The sequence below is a fragment of the Falco punctatus genome, assembly GCF_963210335.1.
Source record: "Falco punctatus genome assembly, chromosome: Z".
Lineage (NCBI taxonomy): Eukaryota > Metazoa > Chordata > Aves > Falconiformes > Falconidae > Falco > Falco punctatus.
In genome coordinates, this window is record NC_137586.1 from 10,945,302 (window position 1) to 10,973,278 (window position 27,977).

The 27,977-nt window shown below is 56.2% G+C and overlaps 1 protein-coding gene across 6 annotated transcripts in view; it reads left to right on the plus strand.

Moving 5' to 3' along the window:
• The first annotated feature begins 5,080 nt into the window (after nt 1–5,080).
• Nucleotides 5,081–27,977, plus strand: part of IL11RA (interleukin 11 receptor subunit alpha) — a 45,429-nt gene continuing 22,532 nt past the window's right edge. For 4 of the 6 annotated variants that reach the window (XM_080371298.1, XM_080371299.1, XM_080371297.1 and 1 more), the window contains exon 1: nt 5,081–17,227. In XM_080371298.1, the coding sequence (XP_080227424.1) occupies nt 16,699–17,227 (529 nt within the window). In that variant the 5' untranslated portion in view covers nt 5,081–16,698. Of the gene's footprint in view, nt 17,228–17,249; nt 26,916–27,977 lie in introns of those variants that run through there. The other 2 variants (XM_080371301.1, XM_080371302.1) reach the window with 2 other exon arrangements.

Here is a 27,977-nt window from a genome sequence, read left to right on the forward strand (position 1 = left end):
GGTGACTGATGGCATCCCTCGGGTACCACAAGTGTTCGGGTATCTGGATCCATAGCTGTATGACTCACATTCACACCTGGTTTAAGTCCTGCCAAGGACCTCCTAGCCACTATAATGAAGGAAACAGGCAAGATCTGAAGATAACATCTAGTCCCTCTTCCTCCTGCCATCTCAGCCAGGTGGCTTAAAAGAAATTGTGTCAAGTGCCTCAGGACAGGATGCTGGTCACGTCCCCAGCCATGGGGGCTCCTGCTCTTCTTCCAGCAGTGGGAGATGGTTGAGACCTGCCCTGGGAAAGACAACTAGGATCAGGCACTGCCCACAATCTTGCAAGCACCACCCTGGGCAGTAGGTCCTGCTGGAGCTGGGACAAGGGGAGCATTGTGCACAGGACTGGCAGGGAGCTTTGTAAAAGCAACAGCATACGGCTCATCTCCCCCATTTCATGTAGTGCTAATCTGAATCCTTGCCTCAGGAGCCAAGCAGGTGGCTGGGAGCCTTTCTCTGAGTGAATTATAATATCTTTAAAAACAAAAAATAACATAAAGCAGGCAGCTGAGCTTGAAAGTGGATAAATGCCCAGCACGGAGCACCTGAATGAATCCAAGTGCAAGCCTGGCTTTGGACTCTGAAGTCAGCGCATCTTCATGCTCTCAGTGGGTGTGGGGCTCAAACCCTCCGCGCATGCCTTCTACCAGTTCTTGGGTAATTTATAGACATGCAAGTCTATCCAGAAAGCTGGTCTGTGAACCTCCAGCATCAACCCAGTCCAGCTGGCCTGGTCATATTTGCCTCCCCTGAACAGCTCAGTGGGAACACTGTACAACACGGATCACCCACAAAAGCAAATCCTAACACTTGGTGTCCAAATCACATTCATAGACCTGCAGCATTCCTCCAGCACGCTGTCCTCTTGCTGCACACCACCTACCCCACCTGATGGGTAAACCATTGACTAACAAATGTGTGCACCCTTTAATTACAGCACAGTGAATCCACTTAGTGCTGTTTCATTAGATAGCTCATCTATTCGAGGAGCTAAAACAGTACTTACTGAGCTCAGCAGCCCAAGTCACTGGATTTTCAGGCCTTTAATATTCACTCTGATCTGTTCATAAGTTATTCATAGGGAGTGGGAAATGCCTCACAAGAGAACTCACTCCAAATTGTGAGTGCTTCTGAGGCATTTTGCAATCTGCTTGCACAGGGAAAGGAGAGGAAAGTAATAAATAAATGATTGTTTACAAATTATTTACTTGTCTCCACTAATTTCCATGCTGTTTACCTGACAGAAGTCTGAAGTCAGGAACAGTTCAAGAAGACCTTCTCCTGGCATATCAGTGAATGGAAGTTGTGCAGCATGGGGAGAAAAAAGCCAGTGCAGCAGAAGAGCAAGAAGGAGCTAGTTTTGGCTAGCAGAACTGACCATCAAGTGCAGTCTTGCTTGGTCTTCACACTCCAGAAGGGATTGTCATGGATAAGGTCTCAGTGTAGCCCAAGCAGGCAGCTCCTCCAGCCACCTCTGCTCAGACGGCCAGCTCCATCCCATCCTAACAGATGATGATCTGTTTCCAAAGTGTCCCCCTTTGCATGACAGCTGGGCAGGCAGCCAGCAGTCCCCAGACGCACCACATTGTGGTGTATGTCCCCAAAATCTGGCAGTGGGTAGCAGCAACAGCAGCACAGGGCTGTCTTTTCTGTCCCAGCTCACCAAGTCACATGGAGTAAAGTCCAGTATTGCCAAGGCTTGCTGGGGGTCATAAAGTCCTCAAGAATACTGTGGTCTACAGAAAATGACCAGGCCCTGCTAGGAGGTCCTCCTCTGTTCTTGAGGAGCCAGGGCTTTGTGGGGAAGATGAAGAGAAGGTCTCTGCTATGAGCTGCAGCAGACCGAGACGGGATGGGAAGGCTGACCTGTTTTGGCATCACCAGTGTTGGGTCTTGGAATGTGGGAAAGATGATGCTCACAGCCCATGGCGTGCCACCCCAGAAAGCACATGGGAATACTGCCCTAGGGCAAAGTCACCCCAGCAGACAACAGCTTCCTGAGGCAGGCAGCAGAATGAGCTTGTCCTCATACGTAGGACCATTTCAGATTTCTCGGTCCCATCTCGAGCTAATCTCCTACCATACACCAGAGACAGAAAATCACAGTGAAGAGGGATGGGGAGTAGCAAAGTTAATGTGTAGATGCCCCCCAGGGAAGGAAAAGACAACTTGGCAATGTCATGAGAGCAGGATACGCTGGAAACCGGTCAGTCCCAGCTGGGATGATGTATCTTGCAGACCTCCCCATGCTTCATTCCCCTGCTGTTGCTCAAGGGTTTGGGAATTCCCTACAGCTGAGCGTTTAGATCCTGTATCCTTCTAGACCGGTCCTAGAGCATTACAGATGAATGGGGCTCTGGAAGGAGACACAAGATGCCTGTAGGGTGGAGAGGGATGTGCAGGCTGGGAAATGCCTGCTGAAGCTTGAACTTCGACTGCCACCGAGTGCTGGCAAAGATCATGTGAGGCTCAGGGCTTGGATAATGCAGTTAATCAGTGTGTGATGAACACACCTTGCAGGATGGTGACCCACAGGAGGCAGAGTGGCACTGTGTATCAGGGACTGACTCGGTGTACAGAAGGGGCAGGTGGAAGTCAGATTCTTCAGCCTCAGCCTGCTGGTGGATAGACACCAGCATGAAAAAAAATTTGGAGAAGATGGATATTGTACCAGAAAGACCCATGAGAAGCCTCTCCCCAGTGCTCACACCTGGTTTTGCCATGACCATACCCTGGGGACAGGCAATGGTGCCTAAGCTCTCAGGCTGCAGGAGGTTGAGCAGGGCTGCAGGTATGCCAGAGATGGAGGAGGAATCTGGGATGCCTGGTCCAGATCCATGCTCTCACCGATAACATGGACAAAGAAAGCTGTCTGCAGGCTGTGGGACTCCTTTGGGGTCCTGCCTCCTCCATTGCCCTCCCTGTTCCCAGACACACCTCATTCCTTCACACCACCCCTCAATCCTCTGTGCCCCAAGATGCTTGGCACTGACCTGGCTCCCTGCAGACTTCCAACTCATCGCTCCCTGCAAGCAGCCCATAAATTATCCTTGTAGAGGCATCTCCCTTGGCCTTGGGGAGAGGGAATTTATCCCCCTGGCTCAGCTGTCAGAGAGACCTCCAGCTGCCAGGAATGATCAGCATGCTCTTAATTCATAGCAAGGGGTGCGGGGCCTCAGATGAAGGCTCCCATGCCTGCTTCCCTGCCAAACCTTGCAAGTACAATCTTCGGTGCATGTCCACATCCCAGGCCACAGAAACTGCTTAGGGGAAATTCCCCAGCATGAGTTAATTGCTGTGGTCCTTAATGAGGGTGCATGCAGCTGGGTGCTCTCGTCAGGAAGCAGAGAGGCAGGAGAGAACTGCAGGTTAGGAGCCCCACACATGCTCTGGGTGATGGCCATCTATATGATGGGGACTTTCCCAGCTCCCTGGAAAGTCTTACAATATCCAGACCAACAAGCTGCAGGCAGATGATTCAGAGTTGCCCTAACCCTGGACAGTCACTGGCAAGTCCATCACAGATGCTGGTAGAAACATGGGCAAGATGTCCAGACACAAACATCTGGACATGCAGCAAGCACCTCTTGTCATTGTCCTGAGGAAATAGTACAGCCAAGTAGGCAAGATGGGAGAAAGACATGGAAATGCCTGTAGGTCCCTTTGCCAGCGCACAGATACATCAGGGATGGATTCACAGCTGGGTGAGCTGGCTGAGAGCTGGCAGCAGTTCACTCGCTTACACCAGTCTGCTGATCTCCCTCCAAAGCCCCCCAGAGCCTGTCTCTCTGGTGTGAGATGAACACTGAGCAAATACCTTTTTTTCTTGCCACAATAACCCTCTTTAACTTTTCAACTTATCACCTGCACAGAGGTTTATAAAATTTTAAAGCTAATGGCGTCTCCAGTAATGATACTGCAGATGTACAAGCTGCATCCTGGGATGAATAAATTATAGGAGGCAGAGTAAATTGCAATGGGAAGGACAGCAGCTGCAGGATAGAAACAGATGGCTTTGCTGCTCGCCACAGCTTGGTCTCAGTGCGGGGTATGTTCCCAGGGCTGGCCTTTTCATGGTGGCTCTGATGACCACCTGGGCACACCTGCGGCTGCAGATCCCTGGAGCAACAGCAAATGCTGCAGCTATCGTGGTGCTCCGGGCAGGTGTTTTTGGTGCTGCTGTGGAGCTGGGCACCACGCTGGCAGTGCATGGCTCAGTGCAGGAGACCTGTCTTCCTTCTGCTGCTCACTGGGTTTTCATTCAGGAGGATGCTCACAGCCTCCAGGAGCTGACTTGGCGGCTTTCCTGAGGGGCTGCGGCTGTGGTTTCATTTGCTGCTGAACCTCTCCCAGCAAACCCTTTCCTGCCTTTCTCCATCCATGTACATAAGTACAGACAGTTCCCAGAGCAGGGTGGATCTTCCTCTTAGCCTTGGCATGAGGCGCTAAGATCTGGGATGTGGATGCACATGGAATTGTGCCTCAGGTGCATGCTCATGTCCTGACTATGTGACCAAGGGGGTCACCACAGCTCAGTACTTGGGCTCCTTCATACCCAGGGGCAGCAGAACCCCAGCTGAAGCCTGACAGTGCCACATTTCTCCAGCTCGCAGCACACTTGTCACATTCAGCAGGGTGGCAGGCCAGGGCTGTCTCTGTTTCAAACAGGGGACAGGGTAACAGAACAGCTGTGATTCCCAGCTCTGTTAAGCTGTGCATCCCCTGGCCACACTCTGTGCCTCTGCTGACTGCTTCAGTGCCTGCCTTTCCCCTTGTGCTGGTTCGTGTCCCAGAGAAACTCATTCTGGGACAGGTAACTGCTGCCAGTTCATGTTCAGGGCTCCTCAGATGCTGCTGTGATTGTGCCTCAATATTAACCAGCCTGGGCTGACCCTCACTGCAGGACTGGGATCTCAGCCACGTGCCTGGGTGCTGCTGCCACCTCTGAGGCTGCGGCTGGAGCAGCTCAGCCCTGGTGATGTTGGAGGGGTGCAGGGTGAGCCACAGGTGGCAGAGGACCCAGGAACCCCTAAGTTGCTCCATTCCCTGCACCTCCTTGTGAGTACTGTGGTCCTCTGGCCTAAGGGACATACTGTGGAGCCTGCCCCTGCCACGGGGACTCCAGCAAGGCTGATGAACGGCAGGTGCTTCACTCTTAGAGCTTTCGATGTCACCAGAGGCCCTCTGGCAGAAATACAGCTCTTTAATATATGGTCAGCCAGCACGGCTATGTCTCTGAGGGATGCACAGCTCATGCTGACTCACACCCTACACACACTGCTGATGCTCATGGGGTCCAACCAGTCTCAACCATGCTGCATGATGGCTGCACCATGCTAGTCTGTCCCATTCTTCACACAGTGTCCCTGGCCCAGGTCAAGAGTGTGCGGGAGGAATTCACCCTCCTCTGTTCCTGCTGATGTGCTAGAGGGTTGTGCTGCCATCCTGAGGGACCTCAACAGGCTGGAGACATGGGCCACCAGGAACTTAATGAAGTTCAACACAGAGAAGTGCAAAGTCCTGTCCCTGGGGAGGAATAACCCTATGCATCAATATATGCTGTGGGCCACCCAGCTGGAAAGCAGTTTGGAGGACAAGAACCTGGAGACCCTGGTGGACACCGAGCTGAGCTGAACATAAGCCAGCAATGTACCTTTGCTGCTAAGATGTCCTGGGTAACACTACAGAAGTATTGCCAGCAGGTCAAGGGAAGGAGATCCTTCCCCTCTACCAGCACTGGTGAGGCCACACCTGGAGTGTTGTGTCCAGTTCTGGGCTCCCCAGTACAAGAGAGTTGTAGATGTTACTGGAGAGTCCAACAAAGGGCCACAAGGATGGTGAAGGGACTGGAGCATTTGTCCTATAAGGAAAGGCTGAGAGATCTGGGACAGTTCAGCCTGGAGAAGAGGAAGCTCAGGGGGGTCTTGCTGATGTTTATAAATACCTGAAGGGAAGGTGTAAAAAGGATGGAACCAGACTCTTCTCAGTGGTGTCCAGTGACAGGACAAGAGACAACGGGCACAAACTGGAACATGGAATGTTCCCTCTGAACATCAAGAAACACTTTTACTGTGAGGGTGACCAACCACAGGAGCAGTTTGCCCAAGCAGATCGTGGAGTCACTGTCTTTGGAGATATTTAAAAGCCGTCTGGATGTGGTCCTGATCAACCGGCTCTGCGTGCCCCTGCTTCAGCAAAGATGACCTCCAGAGTTCCCTGAAAATTTCAGCCACTCTGTGATTCTGTGAAGAAAAATGTATGCATTACAATTGTTGCATTACTTTTTTTGCATGTCTCCAGGTTGGAGGCTGGCAAGTCTACACCTCATCACCCAGAAAGCAGGAAGATGGACACTCCTGGAGATATGGCCAGGCTTTAGCTGAATGAAAACACTTTCTCAAAGCCCATTCATACCCATGGGCTAAGGAAGCCCAACCTAAGCGTGGTGGAGATGTGTCTGTGGACAGAGGGGAGCAATTCCATTCCAGACCTAACTATGCCTGGCTAGACCTCAAGAGTTCCTGCGCCCAGCCCCAGCCAGGGGACAGGCCACCTGTCCACGTGCCCTTGGCTGGGCTTGGATACCAAACCTAGCCTAGGACCGTGCATGAAGTCCCCCTGGGATGGCAGGAACCCAGCAAAAGCAACACCCAGCGCCAGCGTTAGTGTGGCTCACTCCTTTGCAAGCAGCCCCAAACACTGGCCAAGCTCAAGGTCCTTGGAGCACCAGGGCTGCAGCATCTCCAGGACTGTGGTAAGAGCAGTGCTGGGAGGGGACAAGGTCGCTGTTCTCTTTGTCTGGAGAAAGTTTTACTGTTCTGGGTAACACCGTCTAACTCCACTTTCGTGGTTTCATTGCCTCGTTCCAGAGCGATTGCGCAGGCGAATGTGTCCAAAAGCAGATGGATCCGCTAAGCGTTTCTTTGTTGCACATTATCTCATACAGTTTGGGTGCAATAAAACTTCCAGGCAGAACAAATCTTCAAGCTTGTGCCGTGCCTTATTTTTAGCTGCGAAGTACGTCTGTTTTAGTGCTCCTAATCCCTAGCTTGGTAGTAATTTATGGAGCGAGCTCTTGGCTCGCTTGGGCCAGAAGATTTGTAGTAAAACTTTTATAAGTTGCAGAGATAAATCCCATGGACTCTTGCAGTCTTGGGGGACTTTCCTCCAGAAGTGTGTTTTGCTGAGCACTCCCTCAGCATGGGAGCACATTCAGGCGAGAAAGCATCAGATGGCTGAGAATAAACTGTCCTGGGTGTCGTCATGATCTGCAAATTGCCTGGAAAAAGAAACCAGGGGCGGCCACGGATTCCCTGGCCTCCGACATGCCAGAGTTATGAGAGTCCCTGCTCATCAGGAGCTGTTTTCCCAGGTGGAGGTTCTTTGGGTGGTGCCTGGCAGGCCTTAGGGATGAACCATGTTGCTGGGCTATGCCAGGTGGTGAGATGCCTGAGCAGGAGCATGGTGGCTCCAGCTTTGATGGGATTATTGGGATGACCGACTGCTTACTCATGCAGGGAAACCTGCACACATATCACCTTGGAGCTGTTAGCATGGACAAGGATGTGGCTTACAACAGAGGCAGTAGCAAAGGTCTTTTCTTCCATTGCCTTGGCCTCCCTCAGGGAAGGGGTGTGCAGGATGGAGCACTACCTAATGCTTCAGTGGAGCAGGGGTTTGAGAAAAGTCAAGGAGCAGAGGAGGGGAAGGAGGACAAGACATGGGACATAGCAGCAACCCCTTCCAGATCCCAGTGGAAAAACAGGGTAACAGTTATTCTCCCAGCTCAACCATCCAAGGGTGGTCTGCAACATCAGACCTGGGTTTCTTGGAGCCCTGATGCTTTCTGAAGCTGACAGCTCTCAGGGACAGCCCATGCCCTGTCCCTGATGCCTCCAATGAGCAGGAGGCACTTGGACTCAGCCCAACAGCTGGGGCAAGAGCTTCCGTGTAATTTCTGCGGCACATCCCAGCAGGGAGGCCAGTGATTCACCATCTGCATACTGTGCTGCAATGGGGTGATACTCGCTTTGCTGCTGTGTTTAGATTCACGCAGACCCATATTCCCGAGTACTTCAAATTCCCAAGACCACTTTTTTCTGAAGAGAAGATGTTTCCAGGAACCATAAAGGAAGGAAGGTCAAATCAGAGAGGAGACAGTACAATTCTACATAACTTTATAACCTGAGCAGGTATCAAGGTTAACTGCAGCTGATTGGGTAAATGCTCTCCCTGTACACTAGCTCCTCCAAAGATGGAGCAACCTTCTCTGTTCTTAGCATAGGGATGCCTCTAGGATACAACCTGCCAATGCCATTGCCAGCTGTTACGGTAGAGATGATGTGTCTTTCTCAAATGTTTCTGGGTGATTTAGTCAAGAAGAAAGTCAACCAATGCCCAAATTTAGTGCCTTTGCGTCTTTTTGGTGTCCTTTGGCAAACGCAGAGAGCAGATTCTGTCCCATTACAAGCCATTGGGAGCTAGGTGGGTTGGGCTGGGCAGGAGGATAGACCCGAGAGGTATCCTCCTCACAGTCCTACCTCTCCTCCCAGAAATGCAGGTAGCCCACTCCCACTGTCCATTGCAAACCTTTTCCCAGGATGAAAGTCTCCCAAACACTGCCTGAAGCTGGGAAATGTTGGAAATTCCTCTGTGCCTTCCTGTCTGTAACCAGCAGCATCTGCAATGAGGGATGCTTTCCACATTATCTGCAGGCTCCTGCACAAACCACCCCCTACCTGCTTACTCTCCTAAATGCCAGCCAGTCCCAAAAGCCTGCTGCTCCCTCTGCCAGCTCACAGCCCACACACTTTCTGCTCTGCTACCTTCCCCAGCCCTGCCATCTATCCCCATCCCTTGTAGGAGCAATGCTGGTCTCCTGTCACACTGGAGAGGCTTCTGTCACCCAGGACATCCTCCCCTCCAGTCCCCATGAGGCTCTGCCAGGGCAGCAGGTTGGCCAAAGCCCCCTCCCACCCCCCACAATGTGCTGCCAGAGTGGGCACACTACTGGCACAGACACATTTCTAGTCCCTGTCCTCAGTGCCATGCAAGGACATGACCTGTTGGTGCACAGGGCAAATTTTTGATGAGCAGGGCTCCCCATGCAGCTCCCAAAAAATTTAATTTCTTTCAACTTTTCTCGCGTCTTTTCACATTTTAACCTGGTTTTCCAAGTGAATGAGCCGGTTTTCCAGAGCCTGAGGAAGAAGACACACAGCTGGAGCCACGTGTGCCCAACCAGGCTGGTCACTGCATCTCATCCACTGCAGGGAAAGGAGCTAAAAAGATTCCTGAGCCAGCAGCAGGCATTGCAGCAGCAGGCATTGCAGCAGCTCCACTTGACCCGAGCAAGCAGTGGCCTGGTGGAGGCAGGGAGCCAGGCAAGGGTTCCCAAAAGGACCCGCGGAGCGGGTTCTTAGCAAGCAGGTGTGCAGGCTGTGGTCTGCTCCTGCTGCTCCTGCTGCTCCTGCTGCTGTGGCTGCTGCTGCTGCTGCTGCTGCGGCTGCTGCTGCTGCTGCTCCAGCCCGGGCAGCGGTCTGTGCTGCCCTCGCACGGCTGCGCTGCAGGCTGGGCGTGCTGCTGGGCTGTGCAGCCCCCCGGCCCGCCTCGGCCTCGACCCCCGCCGCCTCCCCGCAGCGGGGCTGGGCTGTGTTCGGGGTCTGCGCTGCAGCCAGCGCCGCAGCTCCCAGCACGGCCGCAACACCGGCGCAGACCGATGAAGGTGCTGGTCGAAATGCATCTCCACCGTCCTCCGCAGAAGCCAGCTCCTCACCGACCCCATGAACCCACAGATGCAGGCTGTGCCGCAGGACTGTCGCCAAGCCTGCAGGACACCTCCAAACAGCCATGGGTGTACTAACACATGCCACCCTGTTGGTGATATGTCTCACAGGGACCCCCACCTCTGTGACACTGTCGGGGAGCTGCAGCAGGTGCTCTGCACGAGGGCAGCTCACACAGCCCCTTGATGAGGGACAGAGTCATCCCCTAAGGAGGGATATTTCCCCCTCTCCCACACCACCCTCTCATCCTGATCCCAAGAAAGAGGCCCAGACCAGCTTCCAGCAATGAGCTATAACCCATCCAGACAGCAAATGCCAGGGACTTACTGGAGATACTGGGTTTATGGCACAACGCATAAACCCTTCTTTTCTGTTCACAGACCTCTCCATCTTCCCTATTGCTTCCCTCCTCTGCGTTGCTGCTTATGCCCCTGTAAGTGGCACCTACTGCTCTGCAGGTGTTGTTTCTCACAGAGGGGGTAATGAACCCAGCCATGCTCAGGGAAACATCAGGTTTCTCTAATGTATCACCCAAATGTCCAGCCCACTGCATCTCCTCCTGGTGCAGGGGTGGCTGTCGGTCCCTCCCTTTCAATACGGGTAGGCTGTTCTCCACCCAGACCTGCCCTTGCTCAAGGGATGCTTGCTATTACTCGCCAGTTCCTCAGTTTCCCTGGTGCCTCTTAGCTCAAGGTCCATCTTCTTGTGAACCTGTGACATAGAGGTAGATGCCTTGGATTGTGCTGCTCCTTCTCTCCCAGATGCCCCACTCTTCCTGGAGCAGCTTGGAGCAGTGCCAGCTCAGAAACACTGGCCAAGCTGGATGCTTTTGCCTTTCTACAGATTAGAAAGCTGTTGCCTGAAGCATCATCCTCAGAGGATGTGCCTGAAAAATTCAAAACTCTAGGGGAGTTTTGAATGGAGATTGGGATGGCTTGGCTCCTTTCAGGAATTCCCTGCCCCACAGAGACATACTCTTTGATGCCTGCCTGTCTTTAAACCCAGGCATGTCCCTGTCCTGCCTCACGCTGTCACCTGCCACAGTCCTGCTGTCTTTCCCACCATAGTTTTTCCTGACTTGTTTCCTTCCAAAACTTGGCTTTTCAGAGTATTTATTTGCTTGGAGGAAAGATCTCCAGACAGGTATCCCCAAAGCTCTGACTGATTCAGGTTCCCACTGCAATAGGCAAAGCCTCTGAGCATCAGGAACCCAGGATTTCTGGAGCACAGAGGAGGGGTGTCCCTGTTACCTCCTGTAGAACAAGCCACCATGACATCCCTCGCCTTGGGTATCACAGTGCTCTTTCTCACCACAGGGGAAGGAGCAGCTTTTGAGGATTTGAAGCCTGATGCTGTCTTCACCTCTGCTGTGACTTTCTCATCAGTGAAAGAGGGAAACTCCAGTGTGATGGGTCGGAGTTACTGGGACCTGCTGGTCCTGTGGAGCAGGGAAAGGCGACAGAGGGGTGCGAGGCCCAAGGCTGCAGCCAGGCCGGGGACTCCGGAGGAGGCAGACGCCACCCGGGCAGCGAAGCGCATCCCTGGTCTGCAGCCGGGAGAGGGCAGCCGCAGCCCGAGCAGCGGGGCCGGGAAGGCTGCCTGCAGCCCGGGCCTAGGCGGGGACTGTTCCTGCTCCCCCTGCCAGCCTCACAGCCCTTGCTGAGCACCCCCTGGTCCTGCCTGGTGGCTGCTGCCCTCCCCGGGCCTGTGCACACACCAGCCCCATGCTCACCCGCTAAACACCCTCCTCCAGCAACGACACTCTGTGATGGAGCAGAGGATCCATCAGGATGGAGGGTTTTCAGTGCTGCGCTCTGAGTCTTCCCATCTTGCCCCTGTTTTCCCAGCTCTGCTCCCTCCATGCTGCAGCATCACCTGGAGCCCAGAGGCATGGATCCGGGCTCATGGGGGCAGGACCAGTGGGGCTTTTCACGTCAGTGTAAAGACCTTTCCCATCCAATATGGGCCACATCCAGAAGCAGCCTCCAGGCGCATGCGCATAAAAAGAGATCCCATCCTGCCCTGATCCATAGGTGGTAGCAGGTCCCAGGGATGGCTCCCCTCTGATTTTACACTAGCCTGGGCGTGGGATGGGGGGAAAAGGAGGCCTCTCTGCAGGCAATGTGCCTAACAGCCAGAAGCAGGGTCTCAGACATTAGTGGAGCTGGTCCAGCAGGCACAGCAGAAGCATCTTGACCTGGAGCAGGCAGATGTTGCAGGAACAGCAGCATCACATTGGCTCTGCTGATATTAGCCAGAGACAGAGTTATTCTGCCAAGGGACCAAGGAGCAGGTATGTGAGTGATGGGTCTGAACAAATGAAAGCCAGTGGCTTTGGGAAGCAGATGAACCTCATCCATGGGCAGGGTCTCCTTGTGCAGCACCCCAGGGGGTGGCTCCGGGGGCAGCATCCAGCTGCAGAGAGCTGGCACTGGGGAGATGCTGCCCAGAGCCACAAGAGAGGGGAGGAGAGGTGGAGTCATCCATGTCTGGAAGGAAACATTCCAGTTTTCCTTTGCAAATAACGTCTCATGTTCCACTTTTCCAGGTTTTTCTTGCTCACTATCTCACGCTATAAATTTCGTGTCTTCAGAAAGTCAGGCTCATACATTGTTGTGAATTCAGTGAATTCCTGCCTGGACTTTCTTTTGTTGGAAAACACAAAGACTTAAGATACCTAAATACAACAAGACTAATATCGAGCTCTAAAAATCCTCCTTACAGGCAACTCTGTACCCTCCATAATTTTAACTCTCTCAGACCACCCTGCTGATGATTTGACCAAGTGTTCAGTTCCACACAGTGGGCTCTGGCACCCAGCTGCCTGCTCTGGGGGGAGGGCTGCCAAATGGCCCTGGTTGTCAGGAGTTGGCTCACCTCCCCCTGTTTATCAGCTCACTACCTTTTTCTCCCTTTTATAGCAAGGCAGCCCAGAGAGCCATGTGACTCTGTTGGGACCAGAAGTGCTCCGAGTGCCGGGAGGTTTCGTCTCATGTCCCCAGGTTGCTGGCTGGTGGTTTTGGACTGAGATCCCTAAACACCAGCCCAGCCCTTGCTGCTGCCAGTCAAGTCCTGGCAGAAGGGCAGTCCCTATAAATAGCCATGTGTATAATGTCACCTCTCTCTGCTTCACTTCTTCAGCTGCAAGTTTACCCATGACTTGTAGCAATGCAGCTTTGCATGCTGCTGCCTGGGTGCTTGCAGTGCACAGTTGTGGGGAGCAGCTAGGGTGGCTTGAACCTCCATCTGGGCACATATCCCCAGCCCCATAGGAAAGAATTCTGTCCTCAGCATCCTCCAATACTTAAAACCCATCTTTAAAGCAACCATGGTCACCACCGTGGTGTCCTCTTCAGGATGAGGACCTGCCATGGCAGCAGAGGTGAAGCAGGCTGTGTGGAGCTGCTGTCCATGGGCAACAAACAGCTGGAGTCCCACCAGCCCAAAGAGCTGGTGAGCCCCAGGCTCTGCACATCAGATTGGCAGCTGGGCTGTGTACCCCATGCATCCTTTTCAGGGCTGACAGAGATGGATAAAGAGAAAGTCCTGAAGCAGGGATGTGGCTACGGAGACTGGGACAAAAGATGTGACCAGGCTGGGACATCCAGGTGCTAGTGCAGGTAATGACTGTGGTGTGGCATTGGGCTGGGTGTTCATCAACAATTTCTTCTGACATGGTGTGGCTGGACATGTCTGGGACAAGCCACCCTATTCTTGGACAAGACGAGCATTGGATGGATCTCATCATCCTGCTCCTTGACCGGATCGCTCTCAGCCACAGGATAGCAGCATGAATCAGGGCAGGAGCCATACTGCAGCACTTGGGGTTTTTGTTACTTTCTTTTCGCAGTGTGGGCAGCCTGAGCTATGACCATAACAAATAAAGCGACAGCCAGCAAGCAGAGCTCTCTGGTTTCCTGTACACCTCAGGCTGGCCAGGGTAAACACACAACAAGCTTGCACTTCAAACAGGGCCATGCCCATGGCATGTCAGCCAGAGCATGGCCACGTGCCCAGACAGCACAAGCAAAGCTGCTGAGCAGGAGACTTCACGGGACAGGTCTCACGCAAGGCAAAAAGGCTGGTGCTGACCAGCACAGCTCCACTGACCCACAGTGCCCTACATCCAGCAGGCACCTGCACCTCTGGAATAGTCACCTGTTCCTCTGTGATTACAGGGACAGTCACTGGGACTGGCCTCTGGGGCATGTGTATACCTTGTAATTAATTAGTCCAGCCCCATTCAAGCCAAGGCTTCGTGGTCATGGACCATCCTTACACAGGGCAAGGAGAGGCTCCACACCATTGGCCATCTCTGCACAGGAGGAGATGCACCCTGTGGCAGTGCCCTCTGCACAGAAACTGTAGGACAACACCACAGCCTCCTGATGCACCCATCTCCAGCCCCCACAATCCTCTTTCATCCATCCATCTGCTTCACTCGCACCATGCAGACAGCAATCCAGCAAGTGCTAATTCATTCAGTGCAGTTGAGGACTGACATCCCCGTCCCTTGGCACGGAACCTGCACATCAGCATGACACATCTCACTTCAAGTTTGGTCCCAGCCCACCTCCTGAGCTTCTGATCCCAAACCTCCCGATCTCTTCACCCAGCCCAGCACGTGGTAGCCCAGTTCATGGATGTGGCTGCTTCTTCCCAGCAAAGAGCTCAGGGCATCTTTGAGCAGATACTGGCAGCGAGTCAGGCAAAGCTGTGGACTGAGAGGGAGCAATGCACAGCTCGTGTGGCCCCAGTTCAGCTGGTCCTTGCATGGGTTTGTGATAGTGTAATATAATCCCCAACCGTCTGCTCATGTGTCCAGGTCTCGACCTGCCTGGACAAGAGCTGGCAGCTTCCCCTCTGGCCTGTTCTCTGCTCAGAGGGGAGGGAGAGGGAAGAGAGACCCTACTACCCCAAATTCAATCTTTCTGGGGTCCTGAGAGGGAGACCAGTGGCTGGACAAGATGCTGCAGACAGCTTGGGAGATGTCCTTTTGTAAACTCTCTTGCAATGGCAGAATGGAGGAGTTGGGAGGCTCGTCAAGGTTGCGATCCTCATCTGAGCCTGAGGATGGAGCAAGGGAAGAGCTGCAATGTCAGAGCTGCAGAATATGCCAGCGTTGCTTTCCCTGTGCCAGGAAGGTGCAGAGGAGTCCTTCCCCGAGGACTCCAGGGTGCATGCGGCCCCACTGAGCATGCTGGTCACCTGGCAGACCCACACCACTCCTGCCAAACCCGCTCCTTCTTCACCCAATGTTGCAGCTCTCTAGCTCTGCCCAGAGCTGGTGACCCAGCGCCCCACCACGTCCCTTGTCCCAGCGCTACAGTGAGGTGTCTGTCCGCTCCAACCCGCCAACACGGAGACCCCTCCAAATCAAGCTCTGCTCTCGGCTACACAGCCTCAAGGGTGGCCCCAGCCCTGCAGAGCTGGGGGATTCCCCAGATCCTCAGCTTGGCTCAGCTCTCCAGCGCTGCAGCGGTGGAGAAAGCAGCGTGTGGCTTCTCGCCAGCGCTGGCGCCAAGCAGCCCGGCTCCCGGCGCCCAGAAAGCACCATGGAGTGCTGGGGAAAGCTCAGGGTCTGCTCCCGGGGGGGGACCCAGGGCCAAACGCTTGCTGCATCCCGCCCAGCTCTGCTCCTTCCAGAGAGGCTGATCCTGCAAGATGCTCAGTGTCCCTCAGCTCGTGCAGACTGCAGAGTGCAGAATGGTGGGGACAGGCGGGAAGGGGAAAGTGAGAAGCTGGATGGAGAAAACTTCTCTCTCTCCTCTGTCTGCTCAGGACCAGCCCCTCCTACATCCCCAGGCTCTCAAAATCCACGTGAGCCACTAGCTATGGGCAGATGGCAGCAGGCTGCTGGGACCAGTCCTCTCCTGCAAAGCACCTGAGAGGCCACATGAGCTGACTCAGGGAGGGACATCCCCAGCCTTGGCACGGCCCCAGATCTGGTAGCACAGGAGGGACAGATCCGTCCACACGTGGCTGGCGGGGTGGCAGCCCAGGACACAAGCAGATGTGCTGCGCTGGGCTATTCCTCAGGCGATGCGGGCACCAAGCTTGAAGCACAGCCGAGCACAGCACCTGCAGCGCCGCAGGGAGCTGGTGCGAGCCCTGGGCCGGGCACACTCATGCTCACACAGCCTGCACCTCTCCGAAATCCATTATTGTTGGGCGGCATGGGAGGGCTGGGGCGAGGGAAAACGCAGTTTGTTACTGTGGGGTTACGCAGCAGGTGAGATGACTCACGGGCGCGTTATCGTGGGGTTGCAGAGGTGTGTCGGGACACAGGCAAGGATCAATTTGTTATTGTAGGGTTGCAGAGGGGGGCTGTGACCCCGTTTATTGCTGCCAGGCTGCAGTCTATTGAGCAGGATTGCTAGAGCGGCACTGCACGGGTGCTGCACGCACCTGGGGCATGCAGCCTTTATCTCTGCACAGGCGCCGTGCCCAGCAGAGAGGGAAATGCTGGGTCTGTCCCAGGACTCCAGCAGTGCCGGTCCCAATGCCATCACGCAGTGTTCCCGGCGTGTCCCAAGGGGACCCCAGACCGCACTTGGTCCTGGGTGTCAGGCGAGGAGGAAATCCTCAATGGGTCTTCACCAGCTGGTCTCCTGTCGCAGGCTTTCAACATACTGTTTTCCTCCTGAAAGTTTTCACGGTGATAAAAGTTGCGAGCCAAACCCATTTCCAAGAGAAAGCAGGCAAGGTGATGGAGGGGTCATGCGAAAGGCGTGTGCAAACACCCACCAAAAGCTGTGAGGAGGAACGAGGCTTTGCTTCAGGTGAGGAACACGAGCCCCGGGGCCAGATTTCACCTTGTGCGTTCCCCACCAAATAAACCGCTACAAAAACAAGCCCCAAGGAAATGCCCCTCCCAGTGGCAAGGGAAACTGAGTCACAGGTAGGACCTGCCTGCCTCGGCTCCTCCGGGATGCTGGGAGAGCAGCAGGCAGGGCTGGCGAGCGCCGGAGGTGCTGCCCCGCGAGGGGAGGGCTGTGCCCGTCGGGGGGTCCCGCAGGGACCCCCGTGCACCACTGACCCCCGGGCGATCCCGAGCCCAGCGCCCCTGCAGGGGAGGGACGGCGAGCCGCGGGGGGGACGGGGACCGTGCACCCCGGGGAGGACCCGGCACCCCCGGGGGGGCGGGGCGGGGGGGTGGCGGGCAGCGGCGCGGAGCCGTCCCGGGGCGGGGGGCGGCTCGCAGGCAGGAAGCGTCCCGGGGCGGCGGCGCAGATTGGCAGCGCCCTGCTCCAATGGCGCGGCGGGGCGGGCGGCCTCGCACCGCCCGCGCCACCCGCCCAGCTATCCCGGCGCGGGCACCCCGCTCCCGGCCGCGGCCCCGGCCCCGCTCCGCCGAGCGCCATGGACACATAGCCGCGGCGTCACGCAGGAAGGTAGGAAAGCGGCCCCCGGCCCCACCCCGAGGGCAACGGCCCGACGCCGCGGTGAGGGGCGCGCTGCTGCGACCAGGCTGCCGGCTGCTCCGGCTGTGCGCTGCCTGCGGGGAGAGCTGGGGGTGCGTGTGTGTGCGGGTGCGTGTCGCCTCGCAAAGCAGCTGGGCAGCGACTTGGCCTCCTGCTTCCCCCCGTAACCCCTGCTGCTCCCCTTTCTCGTCTGCCGCCTCGCCCGGAGATGCTCGGGGGACGGACGGAGTTCCAGGAGTGGGATCTTTGAGCCCCTTCCCCAGCTTCCACAGATGTCCCGTCCCCCCCATACCCCCCCGCGCCAAATTGGGACACCCCCTTCCCCCCATCTCCAGGGGGATTTTTCTGGAGACAGGCTGGACCAACACCAGCAAAGGTCCCCTCTGGCAGGGCCCCCTCTTCTCCTGGGGGGTCTAGGGAGGGAAAAGCTGCTCCCAATTACAAGAGGCGCGGAAAAAGGCGCTTTCCCATGCGCAGGCACTGGCAGGTCTCTCTGGCTGCCTTGTCCCTCATTGCCCCAGGATGCTGTCTCAATCACGACTTCTCTGTCCTCTGCCAGCCCCTGCGGGTGCCCAGCCCTGCGCTGTGCCCACTGCCACACTCGTAGGCTGGGTAGTGTCACCCCCGAGGTCCCCTTTGAGCTCTGGCTCCAGGCTAGTGAAGGGTGTCAGAGGGCACCGCGGGGCTGAGCTTGGCTCAGACATTGCTGTCAGCAAACTTGAGACCCCACTGTGATGGGGCTTGGGGGTGACTTGTGCCTGGTCTCCATGGGGAGAAACCCAGAGCTGCAGCAACTCACAGATATGTTTCTGTGCCCAAACTGGTGTTGGACCGACTGATTTTGGTGGCATAGCTGGTGCCAAACCACCGCAGGGCTGGCCAAGTGCCTTGGGTGCTGGGAGGTGCCCGCTGCTTGTAAGCTGCAGCCACATCTGGCTGTAGTATTTGCAGGAGGAGGTGGGGTGTTTGCACTCAGCCTGTTTATAGGAAGGCAGGTCGCAGTAGCATGGTTACACATGGGGCTGCACGGAGTGCACGGCATCCCAGCCTGGCACAAAGGAGCTTCACCGGGAGCTGTGAGCTCACAGAAGTCCCTCCTGGAGGGACAGGGACAGGACATGGCCAGTGTCCCCTCAGCACCCATGCACCCTCTGCTTCATCACCTTTGCCTTTTCTTGGGGAGGGAAAGGGGTTACATCTCCTCTTTGGAGAGCTGCAAACTGACCTTGGCAGCCAAAGCAGGAGTGGAGTCAGGGGACAGGGGCTGAGCAGTGACAGCGGGGTTGTGTGCGGGGCTGGATGTCAGCAGCAGTGGGTGAATAGAGGATGGAGAGTGCAGTATGGTGGTGGGGAGGGGTCCCTAGGGGTGCAGCTGAAGGCAGAGGCGGTCTGCAGGGGGGTGGGAGAAGAGCAGCTCTGGTTTTGCCCTGCCTCCTGCTCCATGAACAGGAACCTCGTGGGGAGGGGAAAACTTGACTTGATTATATCTGATAAGCCACTTTTTCCCCATCCCAGAGAGCCATCCCAGCAGCGGGGGGAGGAGGATGCTTGGCCAAGTGCAGGCCCTGTTTGTGAAGGATGAATGAATGACTCATGGCGTGGCAAGTCTCCCCGCCGTCTTCATCGTGGCAGCAGTGGCGGTTCCTTTTTGCAGCTGCTGGGTTTATCAGAAGCCGTCATGCTGGGTGGATGCCCAGGCAGCCCACACTTGAATCCCTTTGCCTGTAGGTACCCCACCTCCCCTGCCCTCCTCCCCTGGCTCACCTGGACCATCCTGAGTGGGGAAACCCCACAGACGGTGACAGTGCAAGGCACCCTCACCTGCAGTGAACTAGCTGAGCACTCAGTTCAAACCCTTTCTTCCCACTCTTCAAAGTTCAAAGGCGACTCCAGACTCTTCCTGCTCGTGCAGGGCTCAACCTCCCTCTGGTTTCCTGCCGAATGTGTTCCTGGAGAGCTTATTCCCCTGTGGGTTTGTGCCAACATTGTGCTTTTAGTTCAAGACCTCTTCTCCCTCTCTGGTGTTTACCCTGCTGTATTTATAGCTTCCTTGTTAGGTTAAACAAGCCAAAGGATTCTTGCCTTCTCTTCTCCCACGGGTTTGGCACTGGAGGAAAACCCCTCACACAGTCCTTCTTGCAGGAGGGGGCAGGTGCCAGCTTGTGGTTCTGCTTTTCTCCCTTCGGAAAATTTCAGCATCTCTCCCAGCTTGTTCCCCCTCTTGTTCAGGCATGGGAGAGGGTGGCTCTGCCCCCGTTGAAGATGCAGCCAAGAACAGAGCTTGGATGGGATGGCAGCTTTTCGCTACGGGTGATGTGCCGGGGCCTCACCAGCATTTGGGATGCTGATACAAAGCCAGCGTCAGGAATTAGCCCTGGGATGTCTGGGGTGACTCGCTGGGATGTTTAGAGAGCTTTTGGTTTTTCTAAGTGCTCCTGTGGTTACAACAGCATCACATGTGTGAAAAATCACCAAATCTCTCTGGCCGGGGATGCAGTGACCTTATGACCTGAGTTCCTACCAGCAAATCTCTCTATACCTCCCGGTGATGGTTCTGTCCTCTGATCCAGGCTGTGAAGGTGGGGAGAGGTGCAGATGCCTTGCAGTTGTGGTTCAGTTGTCTTCTCCAACAGCCAGATTCCCATGGACCATTTCCATGGAAAAAGGAAAATTCCTCTGAAAATTAGAAGCAGGTTTGCGGTGTCAGGGATCAGCATGTTAATAGGAATTATCTCTCGAGTCTGGCTGCTTCCCAGGTCTGTGAGTCACCCTGGCAGCGGAGTGGGACGGGGTGAGCTTTGGGCTCTTTTGGACAGTCACAGCACCCACAGCCCCGGAGCATGTGCCTGGCTCTCCAGTACAGGCAGAGGGCTGGGCTGAAAGGTGCGATTCTTCCTCCTGTCCAGTGGTATGAGTCTGGGACATAGGAAAAAGACCAACCTGGCAAACATCCCCTCCTCCTCTGGTGTTTGGAGTGGGGTGGGTCCAGGAGAAGAGGGACAAGAAGTCTGTTAAGAGCTGATTCACCCCCATCCTACCAGGACTGCGCTGTGTCACATCTGACCAGTGAAGCTTGGGCTTGCTCTAGCAGGGATTGGCCCTTGCTGAAAAACCTTCTAAGAGGTTTCAGAAGGGTCTGGCCAGGGGAAGGTCACATCCACTTGTGCCCTGCTTGTACACGTTTCCTGAAGATGCTTTTGGAGAGGACAAGCAGACTGGAGGGACCTCAGGAGAGACCTAGCATGGTCAGATGTGGGTCTGGCCCATGCAGGTGGTGATGGCCAGGGGACCACAGGTAAGACCATGCATCGACAAGGAGAGGGGAGGGTGCTGAAGGTGTTTTGGAAATCAGCCTGGGGCTCCCAGAAGCTGCTCGCCTCTGGTCCCCTCCTCTCAATACAGAGATGGCTGAAATAGAAACAGCCTAATAAAAATGGTTATGGACCCACAGAGATTGCCTTATAGGGAGATGTGGAAAAGTTTAGGGCTCCTTCATCTAATGAAATCCTGATGGTGGAAAGAAGTTTGTTTGGGCATCTTCTGGTTTACCACACCTCCTAAAGTGAAAATAAGGGATGCCAAGCCTTGCTGAAAAGCTGATGCTGGAGACACCCTGAGGGGAAGAGGAGATGCAAAAAGCTTTGGGTAAGCACTATCTCTGCAGCAGCTTGGGGAAAGTTTTCTGATACTGGCAAAAAGGGACTGCCCCTGATTCCCGTCCCACCTTGGGGAGCCCCAAACAGGGCTCAGGGCTGCTGCCTACCACACTGCTGGCAGCCCTAAGGGGTGTGTATGTCTCCACAGAAGAGCACGTGAGGCAGTGAGGCTGGCACGGCATCCTTGGAGCATCCCCACAGGGTGGTGCAGTGATTCCCGTCCAGCTGTTTCCTTTGACTTCCTGTGCTTTCACCAGCCCCTTCCTTTGGGAACAAAAACCCCACACACTTCATCCTGGCCGGACCGAGAGCCACAGCTGTAGGCAGGGACCTCACCAGACCCTTTATTTTTGATGAAGATCAGCATGGGCATCAATGCCTCTTAAATTCAGTAACAGCATGAAAGTCATGTTTCAGCACTCACCTTCCTGCACAAGTAGCTAGGAAAACCCAAAATGAGGCATCATGTGGATTCTCCATCATGAGCGGGCCCAGCGCCGTGCTGGTCTTGCGACAGAGCTCCCGACAGCTGTGCTGCAACAGCCCCACAAAGGTCCCCAGGGATGGCTTGGTAACAGTGGCCCAGCCTGGCTTTGCAAAAGCCACTGTCACGCAGGGTGCCCAGGCCAGCTGGCATCTCCCCAGACTTCCTTGCAGGGCCAGGGCCAGGGCCAGCCCCAGGCCCCTGGGGAGGTCTGCAGGAGCCTTTCCTTTGCTTTCCATGAGTTTTGCCTGAGGCCTCAAGGCTTAGGATGAGCTGGTGGACCTGACTAGCTATTGCTCCATCCTTGTCTTGCAAGGGCCAACACGCAACCCTGGGGGGTTCCTCAGTGCTTTGGCTGCTTTTGATTTTTTTTAGCTCCTGAGGCTCCTGGGGGGCTGTTTCATAGCTCCCCCAAGGCTGCTTCACCCCATCCCAGCTTTGAGTTTTGCAGCTTTATGGGTGGAGCATGGCTGCACCCGGGGATGCGTCCCTTTCCCCTGGCCTCCCCAATCCTGCACCCAGCTCCTTTTCCCCTCTCCATCTGGGACTGTGCCCACAGCCCTTGCATCCCAGCACCCAAAAACATCCCAGTGCCTCGGGCTCCTTAGCTGCAGCACCAGGGCAGGCGGTACGCGCCAGGGTACGACCCGACCCCCCCCAGTGCCTGTGACCATACAGGGGGCTGCCAGTGTGAACTCCGGAGGGGCCAGTCTCTCGGAGCATGCTGCTGACACAGCCCTTGGTCTGCTGCACATCCCCATCCCTCCTTCCCAGCCGGAGGTTGCAGATACGTGCTGGGCTCTCTAGCAGCTCCAACAGCCAGGTGGTTTGCCCCAGAGATGCCTTGGAGGGCTCTGCTCAGCCTGTGAGGTGCTGAGGTTTGGACTTGGAGTGGCCTGGGAGGAGGATGCTGAGATACCTGGGCTCGAATGGAGCAGCAGCAGTGCTCATGCTGTGCCTGGGATGAGTGAAGGATGTAAGCGAGGCAAGGTCCACGGGGAGGGTTATCTTGGTTTTCACCCCTGGGGAGCAGCTGGAAGAGTGAGAGGGGTACTGGGACAGCATGTCCTTCACGTCTTCAGACAATGTCCCTGTCAGACATGTCCCCAGGAGGGTGGTTAATGGTGAGCAGGTCCAGCCATGCACGGAGAGTTTTCTCTGGAAAGGTCCCTGAGGCTTTTTTTCACTTTTTTTGCCCGTCTGCGGAGGGCAGAGGGACCCTGTAGCAACGTTTAACCCTCCTGGGGCATGCAGGGGACCTCAGCAGTGCTGCTGGCGACGTGGCCACTGCGTCTCCATCAGCAGCGGCATTTCAGGGATGGCAGCGAATGCCTCTCCACCATCCCTCACCGCAACCAGAGGCGGGTGGAGTGGAGCCGGAGGCAGCATTTGTGGCCAGCGCTATGAATTCCCAATTACCAGCTCGCCTTGCCACCACGCAAGAGGTTCCTGCACCTAGTTTTTGGTGAAACGATCCATTTTTCTCAGTAATTTAATAGTGTGGGCAGGCTGCTTGCTGACAGAGAGCCAGCAGCCAGCACCGAGGAGCCTGTGTGCCGGGCTGCCGGCCGTAACCACCTTCCCTGGGCGACGCAGGAATGCTGACCTAATAGAAAAGACATTTAAAGAGGAGTTTTGAAGAGTCGCTCGGCTGGGATTCGGCTTGCGTGCTTGGCTGCCAGCTGCAGTGGGGTCTCTCCATGCCCTGGCAGGTCGCAGGGACCAGCACAGGTGGAGGGGACATCCGCGCTGGGAGCCGGGCACCAAGGGCATGGGCCCTCTTGGCTGTCAGTCAGCACAGAAGCTGATTTATTTTCTGGAAAAAAAGGCTGCTTTGGGGAGGCCGTCACAAGTTGTGAGCTGAGGCTGGGTTCAGCGCCTGGCTGCGGCTCTCCCAGGGCTGGAAAAGCCGTGGCATTTTGCTCTGACATTTTCCAAATAAGATGTTTTGATTTTTATTTTTTTTTTAATTTTATTTTATTCCCCACCCCAAGGTAATGTTTGGAAGCCAAATGTAGCTTGATTTAACTCAAACCATTTTAAAAAAGTAAAACCACTGAAAACTAAACAAGGCCTATCATTTAGAACAAAATGTTTTGGTTTTCATTTTCCTTTTGGCACAAAAAGCACAAACACTTTTTGGTTTTGTTTTTTCTATTTTCCTCTTGACCCACAAACAATTTTATTATATGTTTTTTGTTCCTCCTGATTGCTTCTCAAGACCGCATTGTACACCGTGGCCAGGGGACAGGTGAGCCCCAGCGCTGTTCCTGGTGGGACAGGGGTCCCGCGGCGGGTGCTTCCCTGTGGAGGCTGGAGGGATTTTACAAAGGCAACCGGCAGCCACTCTCCTCGCTGCCAGCAGTGACTCAGCTGGGAGCACCTTGTGGAAAAGGGAGGCCCCCAGGCATGGGATTTGGGATTTGAGTCTGTCCCGGCTCTCCTAGGGCGATATGAGCCCCATGGCTGAGCCCTGCTGGTACCTGGGCTGGGCACGGCCATGGCGCGGGTGCTGTGCACCGCTGCTTGTGCATCCCTGCCAGGAAGGGCGAGCTCTGGCATTGACTTCTCTCCTTGTTTATTCAGGTTTAAAATTAATCTGACCTTCTCCTGCTCAGACTTGTGCAAACACGGCGTGTCCCTGAGCGGGGAGCTCCTGCCAAGCCAAGGGGAGCCCTGTCTGTCCCTGAGCTGTGCTGTCACTGTCACCTCTGGGTGAGGTCCCTGCTGGGACCCAGGTGCTGGGCAATGGTGGGGTGCCTGCTCTGACTGTTGGTGCGCCAGCTCCATCCCAGCAAAGGCACCTCTGGACGTAAATCAGCGTACGGTTAATCCTCCAGTGCAAGCTGCCAGGAGGCTGGGTGCCCAGATCCGGCGTCTCCGGGCTGGGTGAGGGGTGGCTGCAATGCCTCTATCCCGGGCAGGAGCCCACATGCCAGAGCCAGCAATTGTTCCCCCAGCCTTGACCCCCTCCGTTGCCTGCTGATCCAGTCCTGCATCCTCCATCCTTAGCTGAATCTCAGCTCTCCACTCTGCCCCAGCCTCACTGCGCTGTCAAACAGGCAGGGATCAGGGGAGGGATGATGGGGAGCAGAGCTGGGGCCAGCCCTGGTGCAGAAGCAAGCGTCCGACTCATCCACCACCTGATTTTATTTTATTCCCCTCTCAGTGCCTCGCTGCATACCACAGCCGTGCTTTTTATAGCCCCCAGCTGCAGCCTTGGCGTGCTCCCGGCCAGCTCCCTGCTGCGGCCCCACTCACTTGGTGCCAGCAATCCAGGCTGGGGGGGGATGGACAACATCCCTGGGGTCCCCGTGGCAGTTCAAAAAGAGGAGAGCACAGGCTGCAGAGGAAGGCAGATAATTAAACCCTAACCCAGAGCCACGCTCCTGTGCCGGCGGAGGCGTTTAAAGAGCTGCATTAGTCACCCCCATAGCAGCCGGCGCGTGCCTTGTGCCAGGTCGGAGGCGAGTGGTGGTGGCCAGTCCCTCACCGTCCCCTCTGGTGCTGCCTAGGGGTGTTTCCAGCCTGCCAGAGCCACCAGCTCCTTCTGTGAGCCAGTTTGCTTTGCTGCGGGGGGTGTCAGTGGTCCCCCCTCCACCCGCAGTTGGCCTCCAGGCTCTGGCAGGGTTGTATTGGTATGAGAGAGGTTAGAGGGAGGTTAGAGATTCCTGCCTGCTCCCTGGGAGCACTTTTACAAGTGCCTTGGGGCTTGCTGCCACGTTTCTGCATCCCGCACTGTTGTCGTAGCTGGGATGCTGCTATGGGATCTGGAGTGAGGAGGAGGAGATGAGATGTGCGGTCCTGTTGCAGGCTGTGTGCCTGGAACATCCCTCTGCTGGGATGCGGGTTTTGCAGCGTGGGGCAGCCGGCCAGAGGGCAGGGATAGAGCATCCTCGCTGGGAAGCAGCGGGGGGGGGGGGGGGGCGGCGGGCAGCGGCTCCCTCTCCATGCTTTCTCCAGACGTGATTTCACCGCCGCGGGGAGGGAGCTTGGCCAAGGGACAGGCCCTGCTCGCCCTGACGGCACCCAGCTCGCTTGCCGGGGTGTTAGTCATCTGGGCCGTGGCTGGGGATGGGGTGTGCCCAGGGTCCCCATGAGCTGGGGGGACGGGGGAACTTGGTGAACCTGCACTTTCAGGATGCTGCCAGGGAAAAGGGTGAGGGATGGGAGCAGGGGTGGAAGGGGGGCTTCTGGACCACTGTCCCCTCCTTTCTGCCCTGGGGAGGGGGCAGAGGGCAGCGGTGAAGCCAGGTGTGTGCCAGGTATCTCTGGCTGAGCAGGTAGGTCCGGGACAGGACCACCTCTCCTGGCTGATGCCTGCAGCAGCTCCCCAGCCTTTTGGTGTGGCACTTCGGAGCTGGACATGGCAGCATGGAGGCGGAAGAGATGCTGCAGGGAGGCAGCGTCGCACTTCAGGAGTGGATCTGGGGAGACGTCCCAAGGAGAGGGCTTCTGGGGTGGTTTGCTTGACCCTGGGGATGGGCTGAGACCCCCAAGATGCCAGGGAGCCACATGGGACCCTGCCATGGCCCCTTGGTCTGTGTGGGTGCTGGGGGTGTCGGGGGCCTGGGACTAATTTTAAACCTTGACCAAAACACCGTCAGGTTTGTTCTGCCTCCAGCGGGGAGGCAGGGAGAGGCCAGGCAGTGGAATACTGGCAGTGCTGCCATGTGGCTGCTGCTAAGCAGCTGGCGCAGGCAGGGCAGTGGGCAGAGGAAGGCAGGGAGCTGCGGGGGCGAGGAGGAGGCGATGTGCAGGGGTGAGTTTTCCAGAAGCACCAGCTGTAATTTTAGCCCCGTGGGGGTGACTTTAAAACAGGGGCTTCCCAAATCTTCACCCACCCAAAGGTGCTGGGCTTCACCCTGTGAGGGTTGGGGTCTCGCCACCAGCACCTCAGTCCTTGAGCGAGCCTGGGTTGGCTGGGGGGGCTGCGGGAAGGGGGAGCTGGTTGAGCTGCCAGCCAGGTGCCGAGCATGCCGGGAGTAGGGAAAGCCTCGGAGACTCGTTCTGAAACAAGGCTACCCTTTTATTCTCCTTTATGACTGCATTTTAGTATCCACAAACATCCCTCCCTCCCCAGGCTGCTGCCAGCAGAGCCTGTATCGCCTGCACTTGGCCTGCCGAGAAACCCCGGCCAAACCCTGGGCCCCAGCACAGGGGAGAGGATTATTTTTCCCCCCTCGTTTTTTTTAATATATGTTTTCTGTAGCTCTAATTAGACGGGCTTGAGCCCCGGCCAAGGCAAACACACCTGGGGGAGCCTTGCCTTACAGACCCCATCTGCTGCATCGGGGGCTCTACTTCCCGCACAGCCGCTGCCTGGCCCCTTTATAGGGGAGGGGGCTGCTGCGGGGGGGGGGGGGGGGGGTAGGACCGCTCCTACACCAAGCCACTGAGCAGCCTCTGCGGAGGAGGAGATCCCAGCAAGGCGTTGCAGGGAGATGGTGCAGAGGCAGCGGGGGCGCCCGTCGGAGCCCCGTCCCACGGCAAGACCCCTGTCCGGCGTGGAGCTGAGGTATCTCCCCCACCCCTGCTACTGCTGTTGCAGTGGCACGGGGCTCTGTGCCCACTGGGGCAGGATGCTGGGGAGGGATGGGATGCCGTGGGTACCAGCAAGGTTTCGCCTTCCTGGCATGACAGCATGTGTGCATCAAGGGGTCACAGCCACCAAGATCTGCATGTGACTGGGGAGGGAGGACATGGGGGCTCCTCAGCGTGTCCGGGTGTTTGTTGGGCTGCAGGACCATCTACGCAGTGGTGCCCATCAGGGGACCATTTAAGAAAGTGAGCAGGGAACATGCCAGTGAGCATGCCAGGCCACCCCAATGGCTTGGATTGACAACCAAATCAATGCTGGGTTGAGCTTTGGGCGCTTCTTCCTGCGGGTGCTGGCTTTCCTGTGGGGCTTTCTGGTGGGGCTTTTCTCCTGCCACTTGTTTCAGGGGCCACTCCTGATGCCCCCATTGCCAGTGGGCTGAGCGGTGCTCGCACCCCCATGCCAGGGTCCCATGTGTTTCACAGCACATCTGTGCCTAACCAGAGCCAAGAGACCTCTTGGGGGGTCTCTGCTTGCCCACATTGGGGTCCCACCTCTTCTGGGACTGGGGTGCAGGCCCTGTCAGTGCAATGTGGGCCAGAGAGGAGCAGCACCCTTGGGTGGCACCCAACACTATGGCTTATCCTGGAGGACATTTCCTCCTCCCTTCCACATGCAGTCTCCCAGGGATCTGCAGGGGAGAGTGTTGTGCCCCAACTCCACATCCTCGGGGATGGATGCAGCAGACCATCCCCTCCTCCATCTGCCCAGGCACTGAGCAGGCAGCACTGAGCCAGCATCACTGCTGCAAACTGCCCTCCTGGTGCATGGGGTGCCACAGACCACTCCTCCAAGGAGCTCTGGCAGCTGCTTCACCCTGTCCCCTCCGGCTGGTGCTGTGGAGATGCCACCTGCAAAGGGAAATACTGCGTGCTTTGGGATGCACACACACACACAGAGTGCACCCAAGCACTTTGCACCAGCGTCGCCATCTCAGGGCACTAATAACTGTAGCGGCAGCTTAAAATACTTAAAAACCCA